Source organism: Zalophus californianus, chromosome 14 (genome assembly GCF_009762305.2).
Source record: "Zalophus californianus isolate mZalCal1 chromosome 14, mZalCal1.pri.v2, whole genome shotgun sequence".
NCBI classification, from domain to species: Eukaryota; Metazoa; Chordata; class Mammalia; order Carnivora; family Otariidae; genus Zalophus; species Zalophus californianus.
The window spans coordinates 40,433,537-40,449,483 of record NC_045608.1 but is presented as its reverse complement, the minus strand read 5'-3'; the positions used below and the strand labels follow the sequence as shown (position 1 = coordinate 40,449,483).

Here is a 15,947-nt window from a genome sequence, read left to right as displayed (position 1 = left end):
AAAAGCACAAACTTGCAGTTAGCAGATGAATACGTTGTGGAGATTTGATGCATAGCATTGTGATTATAGTCTACAATAGTATATTATATACTTCAAAGTTGCTAAAAGACTAGATCTTAAATGTTTTTTTTAAAGATTTTATTTATTTATTTGACAGAGAGAGAGATAGCAAGAGAGGGAACACAAGCAGGGGGAGTGGGAGAGGGAGAAGCAGGTTTCCCGCTGAGCAGGGGCTCGATCCCAGGACCCTGAGATCATAACCTGAGCTGAAAGCAGACGCTTAACAACTGAGCCACCCAGGTGCCCCTAGATCTTAAATGTTTTCACCACAAAAGACAAATGATAATTAAGTGACTTGAAGACTGTGTTACCTAATGCTATGGTGGTAATCACATTCCAATATATAAACATATCAAATCAACAGGTAGCACATCTTAAACTTACACAGTGTAATATGTCAATTATATTGCAATAAAAACAAGTTTTTTTTTTTTTGCATCTTCTCTCCCCTTTCTTCCTCCATTATTGAATGCCTACTATGTGTATTGCAAATATAAATTATTGCCTTAATGTTTTTCTGCTCACGATCTTGTGTGTTAAGGATTTTTGTTATTGGGGGTGGGTGGGGAGCTGGGTATATGGGACTGAAGGGGCATGCAGGTAGGGTGCATGAAGGTACCTGGATTGGGTATCCCGGATGGGATGGCTGATTGGGGGTTCTCAAGCCAGTGGGCGAACTCTCGGCACATGAGCCCTGACCTCAGCTGATCAAAGGGTACCTGCTTTTGCTAAACTGAGCAAGAATTCGAGTAGGTAGGTCAGAGTTGACAGCAATGATAGACTGTGAAGTAGGATTACGGAAGAGCATGTCTCAATTTAAGGGAATATATCTCGTTCAAAAAAAGTATAAATATTGGTGTTACTGTGGCCCCAAGCCACACCCAGGAGGATACACTGTGCTGATTCACTGGCTGGGGGACAATGGCTGCTGGCCTGGGGGATGCTTTATCCTGGGGCCTCATTGACCTGTCTGGGGGCTTAAAAATTTTTTTTTCTTTTTTGTTTACAATTTCTTCTCTTTCTCTGTTTCTTTCTTTCAGATTTTATTTATTTGACACAGAGAGGGGAGAGAGAGAGCGAGCACAAGCAGGGGGAGAGGCAGAGGGAGAAGCAGGTTCCCTGCCAAGCAAGGAGCCTGACGTGGGGCTCGATCCCAGGACCCTGGGATCATGACCCTAGCTGAAAGCAGCTGCTCAACCAACTGAGCCACCCAGGTGCCCCTCTGGGGGCTTCTTGAAGGAAAGATCAGTTTAACTTCATCAACTTTTAATGCTTCCCCTAATAAAAAAAAGAGTAGAGCGCATACACCAAACTTTAAGAGCCACAATATGGCAAATGAACTTACTTATTCTTTATCAATTTGTGTTATTGTTACATAAAGCTTCTTTGAAAAGCTTGTAATTTCAAAATTAATGCTTTTCTTAAAAAAAGAAGAATTCTATATCATGATAGTTTGCCAATTTCTGTCAGAGTATTATTTTAATCAAGCATTATATTGGCTTTTAAAATCATAAAAAGCAATGCTCATTTAAAAATATTTCTCTCCGCCCCCACTGAGTCTTTCACCTACTACTTGCTGGGTAACCACTACAAACGGCTTATTTTCTGTCCTTTCTGACCAAGTGTGTGTCTATATCTGTACGGCTGTCTCCACTGATGATTATTTTACAATGTTTTTGCTTGTTCACCAGATACAAGTCTGTCTGTCTTAGCTACAACATGCTAATGCTTTTGATAGGTCTTAGATGCTCAGTGTAGGAAGTAAAAAGAAAAATTCTTCTTAAACACATACAATTGGGTTGGTATATTCCACATGAGGCAAGTTTAATCCACTACTCGGAAGTAGACGTGTGGCTATAGTTTCAGCACCTAGTTCCACTTTTACCTAAAATATTCAGGCAACTGAAGTAAGGGTGCTTGTTTTCTCAGTCCTGAGGTTAATTGCTCCACTGTTAAATTGTACTTTCCTACAGTAGCTCTAATCCTAGCTTAATAGTCTGGGTACAGTGGTTTTATATAAAGCTTTGTCGAATTTATTAGATGGAGAGATATCTGAGTGCTGGAAGCAGATTACAGGCTGGAGAATATAAGATTCTATCATAGTTACACAAGCCAAAAAGTCAATAAAGCAAGAGAAGCAGAACTATAAGTCACTCTCTAACTCAGTTCCTAATTTGCCCTGATTTGCCAGGATGAGTCACCATTCTTGCTCACGTCACTAGGGGACACTTAGGGCCACCTAGGGCTGAGCCCATCCTCATGACACTCTCACGTGGTAACAGACACATGTGGATTTTTGTTTATGATTTCATCTTGCTAATATGGAGAATGGACAAGGCTGGAAGAGAAAAGCTTAATATATTTTGTGGAAATTTTGAACAATTAGAACAAAAATCAAAGACGCAGCATGTGCATTGTTGTGGGGGAAAAGTTACAGCTAATAACTGCAGTTGACAAAATGGAAGAACTTTTTTCAGGCAAAGGGAAGTTTAGGAAAAAGAGAATTGGCTGTGAGTATCCAAGAGTAATGAGCAAAGGAAGAGAAGCAAAAGGAAAAATCTACGTCACATCCTACTGAACACGGATGCAAATCTGACCTGTACACATGGGGGAAATGTTTAAAATTAGAGCAAAGTAATTTTCTGATTTCTACAAATGAGCATATTCTTTCAAAAATTTGTAAGTTGTGTGAGAAAGTAGATTTTCTGTGTTTTCTACAGGAAATTCTATTTGATTCAATGTAAGGAAACCAGTAGAAGAAGAAAATTAATATGAGAGTACTGAGATCCTGTGAGAGAAGAGGAAAAGTGTGTGTGTGAAAGAGAGAAAAGCACACAGGAGTAATGGGAGGGGTAGAATGAATGGAGAACCTTATTATATCATAAAGTAAGGACTTTTTAAAAGGACAGATCTATGGCATAGAGAAACTGCAAGGTGGTATTAGAATTCTTTTTTTTTTTTTAAAGATTTTGTTTATTTATTCATAAGAGACAGAGAGAGGCAGAGGGAGAAGCAGACTCCCCGCTGAGCAGAGAGCCCGATTTGGGACTTAATCCCAGGACCCTGGGATCATGACCTGAGCCGAAGGCAGACGCTTAACCATCTGAGCCGCCCAGGCACCCAAGGTGGTATTAGAATTCTTAAGGTCACATTCATAAAATGTCTGATGGGCTTACTTAGAAGATACTGCCATGGTTTAGTCCTTAACTTGTTAATTTTTCCATGACTGTAAAGATCATCTATCATGTTTAGTGTGAGGCAAGGTGACGTCACCAGCTGCCCTGTGCAAAAATCTGGTATTTTATGCTTCCTCACATCTTCCTGCCCCTGACCTCCTGCAGCTGCAGCCAAGAGTGGAGCTTTCCTACCCTGAGAGCTGCAAGAAGGTGGATGTAGCCCAGTACTTACGATGAGACACATGGAGCCTGAGGAGTGATGTAATCACCTCTGGTATTTTCATTTACCTCTCTCTATTTTGGTGTGTTCTCCTGCATAGGGCCCCCAGCTAAAGACCCTCTGGTCAATTTATATTCTAAAAGGAACAACCACAGGACACCCTCCCAGATTCTACTCCTCTTCTCTGATAGGCTTGTCAGATTTAGCAAATACTCCAAACAGGACAAATCATTTTCTAGCATAAGTATACCCTGTGCAACTTTGAGATATCCTCCCACTACAAAATTACTGACTCTCTGAAATTCCCTATTTAACTGGCACCCTGGATTTTATCTAGCAACCCTATTGTTTGAACTCCAGGAAACTCCCTGAGTATCTGGGAAAGGTCTCAGACATCCTGGTGTGTGGGGTGAAGAACACAGCACGAGAACGGATGTGGGAGGTGTAAGTAAATTGTCTCTTCACTGACAAAAGCACAAATCCTCTGAGAGGTGAGCAGAAAAAAGCCAATCAGGAGTCTTTTGCCACTTTATCCACAGAACTGCTCCTTGAGGGGGAAGGAGTCAGCTGGTGGCCCTTTTCCTTCCCCTCGCACACCTGGGTGAGGACGCGCATACTGTGTATCTAATGAGCGATTTCAGCACAGGAAACCAGCTGGTAGGCGGCGAGACTGTCAGAGCAAGTGGCAGACTAGACACTGGGAAAGGGCGGGGTGGGGGTGGTGAATATGGGGAACAGTAAGACACAGCAATATGCTATAGGCACAGGGCAGATCTTCAAATTACACTGACTGCATGAACACAAACACACACAGAAATATGCCCATGGATGATTGAAAATTTGTTTTTCATTTGATAAGTCAACCTTATTTGTTAACCTCATCTGTGGCTGTTCTTGTAGAATTTCCTGGTGAGACAGAATGCACATCCGCTATCTGGCTGGAGCCAGCCAGCCGAGGCCAGAGTGGCTGGGCTCCTTGCAGAGCCGCGGAGCCCTCTAGAAGCATCCCTTTCCCTGATTCTGATACCTTAGTTTGCACTGGTCAGGAATGAACTCCTCATGTTTAACCTCTAATGGTTTCTTCCAAGTTGCTACCTCAATTCCATATCTCTAATTAGTAGGAGTTTAACTCCGGTTTGAGGACCTATTACTTCTCAAGCCTGCAGAAGTTCTAGACTCAATGATAATTACTGGCATTTGATGCACCTAGAACTAACATTGAATACCGCAATATTCTGGCACAGGCTTTTCCTTCTAATTGATTCATTATTATTTACCATGACTCGAGGTTTGATGATCTTTTTGTAGAACTACTCTCTGTTGGAACTATACTGAAATCAGTCATACAGTTAAGCCTAGTTAAGATGGAGGGGATTTTCTTCTTGGACCCAAATGTTATAAATATATAAAAAAAAAAAACCCAACACACACACATAGTCAGATCTAATCCCTGGCTATATTCCCATGCAGGTTTCAGTGTCATGGAAACCAGCGAAGCTCTTCTGTGCCTCTCTGCTTAAAATCTGATAAAAACATAGTTTAACTGCATAAATCTAACTGCACTTTAGAGGGAAAAGGAGGTGCTGTATACATATGACAAAAGGTTTTAAAATAGTGAAATCTGTCTTTGTTATAATGAAAGAAAACTCGTAAGATGTTCGATTAATATATCTGGATCATCTGTTTCTTCCTTATTTTCTTACAGTGATATTTTAGGTGTTTTGGGATAGTCATTTTGTGGATATCTTGGAATAAAAAAATAAAAGGCATTCTCACGGTGTGGCGCTCAGCAATCACAGTGACCAATTTGCCTAAGGGTCACCCCTAAAAGAGCCTGACCGTGGCCGGTAGGAGCTGGTGGGATGAGTTTGCTGGCTGCTAGGATGCTGCTGTGTGGGGATCCTGGAAAGACCCCGCCCCTCTTCGGTGCTGTCCCTTCTGGACCTGTAGTTGAAGTTTCTCTGTCGATGCCAGAACTTGGAGGCAGGGAGGACTGTGCATGTGGCCAGAGCCTGGGGACAGAGGCAGGCAGGGAGGCACAACCATTCTTTGTAGGGCATGGGTGGTATTATGTTACTGGCGACTGTGCAATAACAGCGAGGACACCGGGGGCAGTCTTTTGGGACATTCTGTAGCCTCGGGCTCGGAGGCCAGGCTTGTGGTGGCACAGGGGGCCCGGGGGGACAGCCGCTCTGCTCACTCACCGGTGCTGCTCTGAATGGTCCTCACGGTGGTGGTGGTGCGCGGTGGGGAGGAGGACCTCAGGGACACACACTCGTCGTCCTGGGAGCAGCCCTTCTCAATGGCCCGCACGTAGCTGTGGCTCCGCATGCGGAAGCAGCCGGGCATGGGCAGGTCCAGCGCCTCCACCGCCTGCGACTCCAGCTCGCTGAACACCGATTCGCACACAGACTCAAACTGCCCGTTCACTTCCATCTCGCTCACCTGCGGGCAGAGGTGGGGTACCATAACTCCTTCTACCTGGTGGAGAAGCACCCTCTCCCTTAAGCATCTCCCAACTTCACCCCCATCCTTCCCCAAGAGAGCCCCCTCTGATTCCATTAAACTCCAATGCATCTTATTTCCTCTGTGTTACAACCCATAATTGAACTGCATCTTGTTTGTAATCCCAAACAATCAATTCTAAAGAAAAAGAGCTTTATTTTCCCAAGGAAAGGAGGGTGGGGCTGAGAAGTCTTCTTCCAGTGTCTGCCCAGGTGCTAATTCTCCTTATTTATAAATGCAAACCTAGGGAACAGCTTCTAGTCCATGGTCAGAGTTTGGGTGTTTCAGTGCAACAGTTTTTGGTATAACATTTTAGAAGCTAGTATTTTTATTATTGTGCTTTTTGGAATTGACCAGCTTGTCAAATAATTTCAGTGTTGAATGCAGCTTAATTTAGTGCAAAGTATGGAAACAGGCCCTATATTTTCTGGCAAGATACTCTCATTCTGCACAAAAATAGACCAAACCCAGATACGTCAAAATTTTGAAAAGCACTATGGAGATTTTCAATCTATACACTCTAAAGAAGGTTTCATTCTTCTTTATAAAAAGCTGATAGAGTCCACAAATTGTTTATGTGTTTTAAAATCTTCCAAATGAAGTCTTCGTGTTTTTTTTTGAGGAAATCAATTTTTATTTACTTACATTCCTCTGTACATAACTTACATTGGGTTTGAGCACCACCTAAAAAAGAAAAAAAAAAAACAACAACCAGGTGCTCCCGTTAATTTCTCACTTTGTAGCTGATTTGATAGAGACATGGGAACATTCTTCAAATATCTGCCACCCTCTAGAACTTCATGTCTAATTTCCCTAATATTAAATTAATGAATAATTAAGAATTTAGCAGTTAAAAAAACTTAAGATTAAACTACAAATAAGCTTAGTGCAAATACTGAAAATGATTGCAACTTTTGACTATTTCTTCATTTTGTGTATTCTGAGGATATACTCCGATAACGGCAAATTTCTTTAAACTTCAGATAGAAGTGATGAATTACTTTAAGGCATATCAAGTGGAAAAGACATCCATTTTTTTAATGGTTCTTTGCAGCTTAAAATAGCATTTTCACATACTTTATCTAATTTGACATAAAATCCCTGTATGTTTTCAAGGCTAATAATTATATATGTCCATATTAAAAAATTAAATATGGATATATATCATTGATTTTTAGGAAATACTTGGAAGTGCTTTCACAGGTAAAGGGACATGATATTTGTAACTAATTATCAAATAGAGAAAGTGAACAAATGAGCCAAAAGGAATATGAATATGAATCTGGGTCAAGGATATACAGAAGTTCTTTATATTTTACAAGGAACTCTTGTAAACTTGAAATAATTTCAAAGTAAAAAGTAAAACTATATTTGCATGTGTGTATGTGTGCATATATATATTCCTATATATATATCATTTATTAGATTTTCCCCTATTAATCAATATGTCAAACATTGCAAAGAAATGGTAAAATATCTATCCCTGTTAAGGTAATAACTATTAAACTTGGGTGACTGTTCAGAGAATATATATGCCCCCTCCCCTACTTTTCATAAAAAATTGAACCATAGAGTAAATATAATTCTGCACTTTTTTTTTTCCATTTAACCTTCTATATTAGAATTCTATCTTTTAAAAATTTATTTTATTATGTTATGTTAATCACCATACATTACATCATTGGTTTTTTTCTTTTCTTTTTTTTATTATGTTATGTTAATTACCATACATTACATCATTAGTTTTTGATGTAGTGTTCCATGATTCATTGTTGCATATAACACCCAGTGCTCCATTCAGTACGTGCCCTCCTTAATACCCATCACCAGGCTAACCCATCCCCCTACCCCTCTCCCCTCTAGAACCCTCAGTTTGTTTCTCAGAGTCCATAGTTTAGACTTCTATCTTAACAGGATTCTCCTTCATTCTCTTTTAACCTTTTGTTTCTATTATATACAGATACAGAAAAACCACACAAAGTGAGTGTATAACTTAATGAATCATAATAAGGCAAACACCTTTGTAACCACTACCCAGATCAAGAAAGACAGATTTTTCCAGACACCCCAGAAACCCCTCTATTTGCCCCACCGTAGCCCATAATCCCATCTTCCCTCCAAAAGTAACTGCCACTCTGAGTTTTATCTTTATAATTATTTATAGGAATTATAAATTACAAATTTTTATAAATTATAAATTATGTAAATGTAAAGAATTATTTTCATAAGGAATTGTTAGTGTTTTTTCACCCATGTACATCCTTGGACCCTATAGTTTAGTTACACCCACTTAAAAATTTCAATATATCTTTCAATTCACTTTTAACATATAGGCCTCTTTCCACCCATTTTTAAATTTATTTATGGAAGCATCTGGGTTGTTTGACCTGTAAAGCTTCCCACAGTCTGGATTTGCTGATTTCATACTAATGGTAGGATTTAGCATCTTCCTCTGTCTTTTGTATTTCCTGAAAATTGTAAGCTAGACCCACGGGCTTTATAAGACTCAGGTTCAATCCCTTTGGCAAGACTAGAGGTCATGTGTTCTTTTATCAGGAGACATATTATGTCTGGGTTGTTTTCTTTTGATGTTGATAGGAGTCATTGGTGCTCAATGTCTAGATCCATTAATTCACTGGGAGTTGTAAAATGGTGATATTCTAATTCCATCATTACTTTTACAATTACTAGTTGGAACATTTTTATAAATAAATGCTTCCTCTCCCATTATTTGGTTATTCAGTGGTTGAGGTCCTGTAGAAATGGCAGAATAAACGTTTGTTTTTCTCCCCCCTTCTTATTTTCAAGATAATAAATTTGTTCCCTCTTATTTACCAAAAGTGATCAATTAATTTTTAAAAATATCAAAATGAACTCATAGATTTAAAAATATATGATGGTTTTAAATTCACTTCAAATTTGAACTCACATTTGTCTGGTCTTTAACTAGTAGGAGCCTCTTAGGTTGGCTCCTGAATCCTTTTTTTTTTTCCCTGAATCCTTTTGACATGTAATGAGTAGTCTTTGATAGCTTCCTCGAAGCTATGTCAAGGTATTCCAAACTCATCTACCTTTTCTGCTCAGTCCTGGAGTCAGTATTTTTTTCTTTTTTTTCTTTTTTTTTTTTAAGATTTTATTTATTTATTTGATAGAGAGAGAATGAGAGATAGAGAGCACGGGAGGGAAGATGGTCAGAGGGAGAAGCAGACTCCCTGCTGAGCAGGGAGCCCGATGCGGGACTCGATCCTGGGACTCCAGGATCATGACCTGAGCCGAAGGCAGTCGCTTAACCAACTGAGCCACCCAGGCGCCCGAGTCAGTATTTTTTTCAAAAAGTCCTTCTTTTAGTGGTAAACGGTATCACAAGAATGCAGTCTGGGCCCCAGGAAGCTTTGTTGTCATTGCTACGTTTGGTCATTGTTCAGTGGGCAAAACTAGGCTTTTTGGTGGGCAGATCTAGTGAGTATGTCCAATTAAAATTCAGACTGCAGAATTTTTTTTTAAGATTTTATTTATTCATGAGAGAGAGAGAGAGAGAGAGAGAGGCAGAGGGAGAAGCAGGCTCCAATATGGGACTCGATCCCAGGACCGTGGGATCATGACCTGAGCCAAAGGCAGACGATTAACCCACTGAGCCACCCAAGCACCCCTCAGACTGCAGAGTTTTAATGGAACCTCTTCTATGTTATATTTATACTTATATCTTGATTCCATACTAAAAATCCTCAGGCGTTCTCAGGGGGCATAGGAGATGATAGAATTGGGGTATTCTGCAATTATTCATTTGTTTCTTCTATAACATATGCACAACCATCTCAGAATAGCATACTAATAATACCATATCCATGTCATTATTGAAAACAGTTAACAATTCCTCTTATTTTTTGCATATACACTCTCTATTCTTTCCTCATTTAAAATAGTTGTGCTATATTTACACTGCCGAGCACATAACCTATATGTTTTTCCCTGCTTTAGCCCTCCTTTAGTCTCTTATACATAACTGCATATTTAATGCTTGCCACTACTTTTTTCATGTAAAAAATTATTCTTTTTTTTTTAAGATTTTATTTATTTATTCGACAGAGAGAGAGACAGCGAGAGCAGGAATACAAGCAGGGGGAGTGGGAGAGGGAGAAGCAGGCTTCCTGCTGAGCAGGGAGCCTGATGTGGGGCTCGATCCCAGGACCCTGGGACCATGACCTGAGCCGAAGGCAGACACTTAACGACTGAGCCACCCAGGTGCCCCGTAAAAAATTATTCTTTATCAAAATTCTACAGATATAGGTCAAATAGTTCTAGATGGCTTATAAAGAAAAAGAGCAAACCCCTAACCCACCTTACTCCCTCTCTCCCCCTGCCAAAATTCTCCCTCCCCAGAGGCAAGAACTTTCAATTCTTCCAGCTGGATCTTACGGTATTTGCATCTGTATTTCCAAAAACTTGCTTATGTGAATTGAATCTGTTGATACATTCGTAGACTTCTGGTAACCTCTTGGTTTCCTCCCTGCCCTTAAAGCATTGCCCTTGAAGCCTCTGTTCTCCTATTGCAATCTATGAGTGCCAAGCCCACTGCTGTCCTGGGATCTTTCTTCCCTATCACTGTGGGGGTGCCCTTCATTATCTTGATTGTGGTGGAGTCCCTGTTTCCTCTTCCTTGTTTTATTTCCTCTTTTTGGTGGAGCACATCTTCCAGTGCTTTCCTGGACAAGGTGGCCACCTGGCATTGATGGAAATGTCTGCATTCCACCCCCACTGTTAAGGGAGAGTGTGCTTGCATTCAGGATTCTAACCTGCATCCCTTCTTCTTTCCCATGTTTTCAGGCTTTGCTCTGTGTCTCTTAGTCTCCATGTATGCTAGAGTTTGGGAAAGTGGATGCCTTTCCATATAAACTGTTTTTTCTCACCCCCTTTTGAAAGCCCTTTAGGATCTTGTCCCAAATGAGCTAACAATTTACTATGATGTTCCCTATGTGGATATTTCTCCATCAATTGTGGTAGGTACTGGGTGGGCCCTCTCCATCCACAAAATCATGTCTTTCAGTTTTGGGACCATTTCTTGAATTATTTCATTAGTAATTGCCTTCCTTTTATTTACTTTTTCTGGAAATCCCACTACTCAGATGTTAGAATTCAAGAAGCTCGAAGAATTCCAAGGGAAAAAAAAAACAAAGAAAAATACATTGATACATCATCATTTCCAAAGTAATCCTGGTAAAGAACAAAGCTGGAGGACTCACGCTTCCTGATCTCAAGACTTACTGCAAAGCCACAATAATCGAAACAGTTTGGGACTGACATAAGGACAGACATATAAACCAATGGAACAAGAATTGGGAGTCCAGAAATAAGTCCATACACCTATTCACCACTAGTTCGTATGTCTGTCATTGGGGTTGTCTAAAGCTCATTGTCTAGTTGATTCCTCAGGATGGGCTCATGGAAGTGACGTTTCCTATATTCATTCATGTTTATAATAGTTTGTCTATGCCTTTTATATGAAAGTCAGTTTTTGGGGGCTATAAAATCTTTGTTCACATTTTGCCCCCTTGAATATAATAACATCACTCAATTGTCTTTTGTCGTAAACTATTATTGTTAAAGAGTCTGACGAGAATTTTTTTTCCAAATGTTTATTTAAATTCTAGTTAGTTAACATATAGTATAATATTGGTTTCAGGAGTAGAATTTAGTGATTCATCAATTTTTGTTCTTTTTTAAGTGACTTGCTCTTCTGTCTAGAAGTCCAAAGAACTTCGTTTTATTTTTTTTTGTTCGAAATCAGAGTCCTGTAATTTTACTAGACTATGTCTTAGTTATTGTTTTGGGTCAGTCTCAGGTATGTGGTATATAATTTTGAAACATCTTTTTGTTTCATTAAAGTTTTCTTTATTATTTTTATTATTCATTCTGGTTCTTTGCTTTTTCTTCTTCAGAGACTTCTATTATATATATGTTCAATCTCTGTCCAAAATATTTATCCATGTCTCTTGAATCCTTTTTACCTCATTTCTTTTTTATTTTATTTTTAAAAAGATTTTATTGATTTGAGAGAGAGAGAGAGAGCAAGAGAGAGAGAACAGAGGAGAGAGCACAGAGGAAGAGGGAGAAGCAGACTCCCCACTGAGCAGAGAGACTGATGTGGGGCTCAGACCCAGGACCCTGGGATCATGACCTGAGCCGAAGGCAGATGCTTAACTGACTGAGCCACCCAGGTGCCCCTTCTTTTTGATTTTAAAAACGTCCTTCCTTTTTAGATTCTATTTTTCTTAGTGTATGACATGTCTTATTCACTTGCTCCTATATTCTTTCTAGTCTAATCTTCATTTCTGAAATTATTTTTCTTTTATTTCTAATTCTTTCCTGAGTTTTGTGACATCATATTTAAGGTTTTGAAATTCAGATATATCTTTTCCTTTCATGTCTTATATCATGTTCTTAATGTCATTTAGTGCATTTTAAAATATAGTTGGCCCTTGAACAAGGAACATGGGGTTTTGAGGCATCGACTCCCACCCCTGCACAGTTAAAAATCCACACATAGAGGTGCCTGGGTGGCTCAGACAGTTAGGCATCTGACTCTTGGTTTTGGTTCAGGTCATGATCTTGGGGCCTGGGACTGAACCCTGTGTAAGGCTCTGCACTTACCCGGGAGTCTGCTTTTCCCTCCTCCTCTACCCACCCACCCTGGTCATGCACTCTCTCTCTCTCAAATAAAATATTTTATTTTATTTTTTTAAAGATTTTATTTATTTATTTGACAGACACACACAGAGGAATCACAAGTAGGCAGAACGGCAGGCAGAGGGAGAGGGAGAAGCAGGCTTCCTGCTGAGCAAGGAGCCCGATGCGGGGCTTGATCCCAGAACTGTGGGATCATGACCTGAGCCGAAGGCAGAGGCTTAACCAACTGAGCCACCCAGGTGCCCCTAAAATCTTAAAAAAAAAAAAAATCCACATACAACTTTTGACTCCACAAAAGTGTAACTATTAATAACCAGAATCCTTACAACATAAACAGTTGATTAACACATATTTCATCTTTTATGTATAACGCACTATATTTTTACAATAAAGTAAGTTAAAGAAAAGAATGTTATTAAGAAAACCATAAGGAAGAGAAAATACAGTTACAGTATTATACTGTATTTATAAAAAAAAATCCATGTATATAAGTGGACCCACACAGTTCAAACATTGTTGTTCAAGGTCAACTGTAGTGAGTTAACAGTTTTGATCTATTTTGTGGGTATGTCTTTCTGCATGCTTTCATTTTCTGTAGGAATGTTACTCCATTCCTTACTGTCTTTTCTTCTTATAGTGACTTTGAATGTAAAATTAGTTCTTCTGACCTTGAGAGGGTGGTGCATTCAATATATATCCCCCCAAATTCCCAGGACTTCGTTTTTTATTTTATTTTTTTGCTTTCTTTTTTTTTTTTTAAAGATTTTATTTATTTGAGAGAGAGAGAGAATGAGAGAGAGCACGAGAGGGAAGAGGGTCAGAGGGAGAAGCAGACTCGCCGCCGAGCAGGGAGCCCGATGCGGGACTCGATCCCGGGACTCCAGGATCATGACCTGAGCCGAAGGCAGTCGCTTAACCGACTGAGCCACCCAGGTGCCCCTTTTTTTTGGCTTTCTGAGAGTCCCTGATTCTTTTGCTCCTGTCCCTAACTTTCACCGGGGCCTTTTCCTTTCTTCTTTGCTATTGTCTCTATCTTGCTCACGCTTCATTCTCCTCCCATCTGTTTCTTCTCACCCCCTGGGCCCTGTCCTGGATGGAGACACTGGTTGGTTGGTTTCCAGTGTACAGATGGGTTCAGACTGCTCCAGTTTTCTTTGACCTTCCTGCAGGCTCCCGGAATTGATCTGCTATTAGAGAAGGCAGATCCCTTCCAGGGTCAGCTGCTATTCTCAAATAGGTGCCCTGAACTTTCCAGTGAATACGTGTTGCTTGTTTTGTTTTGCTGCGCTCAAGTTCGTCACAAAAGTCATTGTTTCCCTCTATGTCTTCCTACGCAGATGTGGATACAGTGCAGGCTTATGGCTACTTGTGGTTTTTTCTCATCCACTTATATTTTGGGTTCATGGAATACCTTGATATACCTCATTTTGTTGTAAATGTTCTCCAAGACTTTTGGATTTTTCTACCTAGTTGCTCTGTCTTTTATATGGAGACTCAGGGAAATTGAGATGCTAAGTCACTACCACCGTAAAATCGTATAGTATGATGGTACCATAATTTATTCAATTACTCCTTTGTGAATGATGGTTCAGATGTGTCCTTGGTGACTGTGCTATGACCAACATTTTTGTGCATTTATCTTTATATACTGGTGCTTTTATTTCTGTATTACAGAGTTCCAAAAGTGGGATTCTTGTGTCAAAAGATATGTTTTACATTTTTGTAGATTTTATCAACTTACTTTCTAAAACAACTGCAGGAGTTCACTCTAAAGAGCAAGAAGCTGGAGCTCATTTCTCAGTATGGTCAGCAGAACTGGATATTAGCTGTTTTTGCAACTTTTATAGGTCAGAAATGATACTGTGCTCTTTCAATTTGTCTTTATCAGCCCACTACTGTGTATAAACATTTTTTCCCTCATATTTATTGGCCTTTATATTTTCCCCTCTGATTTGCTATTTTATAAGTTTTGCCCCCACCTTCTTTTAGGTTGTTTATCTTTTCATAGTTATTGGTAGAAATACGTTAGGCAACTGGAAGCTTTCCTTTGTATGTTTAATATCCTCCCCCCCATCAATGGCATCTTAACTTTATGATATCTTTTGCCACACAGAAATAGTTTTTAGTTAGAACAGATGTCAATCTTTTACTTTATGTTTCCTGGAGTTCTTATTTTATTAAAAGTTATATAATTCTTACCACAGTATCATACACATATTCTCCTAATCTTAATTTTTGTCATTTTGTGTTATTGTTTAGATTTGAGATCTATTTGCATTTATTATATGGGAAGGAGTAGTTTATTTATTTTTAAAAAGATTTTCTTTATTTGGGAGAGAGAGCATGAGTTGGGGGGAGGAGCAGAGGGAGAGGGACAAGCAGACTCCACACTGAGTGCAGAGCTGGATCTGGGGCTCAATCCCATGACCCTGAGATCACGACCTGAGCTGAAATCAAGAGTTGGAGGCTCAACTGACTGAGCCACCCAGGTGCCCCAGTTATATTTTAATGCTCTTTCTACTCTACCATGGGCAATTTGTTTGAATTCTCTGAGCTTTACTTTCCTCATCTGTAAAATGGGTATAATGATGCTTATTTCCTATGGATGCTTTAAGGATAAAAATAAAATATTCAAAATGCATATTATATTTCTAGGCACATGGTAGATATTCCACAAATAGTGGATGTTATTCTGTGAGATAGTGTAGTGGGATGAATGAAACAATTTACCCCAATTGTCTAAGACTGAATTTCAAAAATTAAGGAATGATCTTTTTTATAGTTGATATGAAATTAATGAGATAATATGAAAATCTTCTTGTATGTATCAGGTAAGCAATGCGTGATGACTACTCCACTGTTATCACTTCCATTATTACTACTATTATTAGCAATATTGTTGCCGTCAATACCCTCATACCAGTAGGTACTGAAGAAACTTACCAGTGAGGAGTCAGGATACTTGGGTTTCTAGGTTCTCTTACTGGCCGTCTTCATAGACACTTAATTCATCTGAGTTTTTATTTCTTTGTATATATACAATGAAGGGATGGTCTAGGTCACAAGTCACAGCTAAACTGCTGTTATTACCACTGAGCATAATAACTGCCTATTCACTTTTTTAAAAAAATGATGTAGAAATCCAACACATTGCCAGCCAAAAATGTCTGTGGGCTTCTCGTTTACCACGCCAGATGAAGATATTTGAGAATTGGACTTGAAATAAATGAAGACATAAATTAGGCTAATTTGGAAATGACTTTATTATACCAAATATATATATTTTTAAATGTGACTTTTAA

At 39.3% G+C, this 15,947-nt stretch overlaps 1 protein-coding gene across 11 annotated transcripts in view; it reads right to left on the bottom strand.

Annotated features, from left to right (window-relative positions):
* DLGAP1 (DLG associated protein 1) overlaps positions 1-15,947 on the bottom strand; it is a 932,188-nt gene that overhangs the window by 166,724 nt on the left and 749,517 nt on the right. For all 11 annotated transcript variants that reach the window (XM_027575621.2, XM_027575619.2, XM_027575622.2 and 8 more), the window contains one exon: positions 5,661-5,901. In XM_027575621.2, the coding sequence (XP_027431422.1) occupies positions 5,661-5,901 (241 nt within the window). The remainder of the gene's footprint in view (positions 1-5,660; positions 5,902-15,947) is intronic.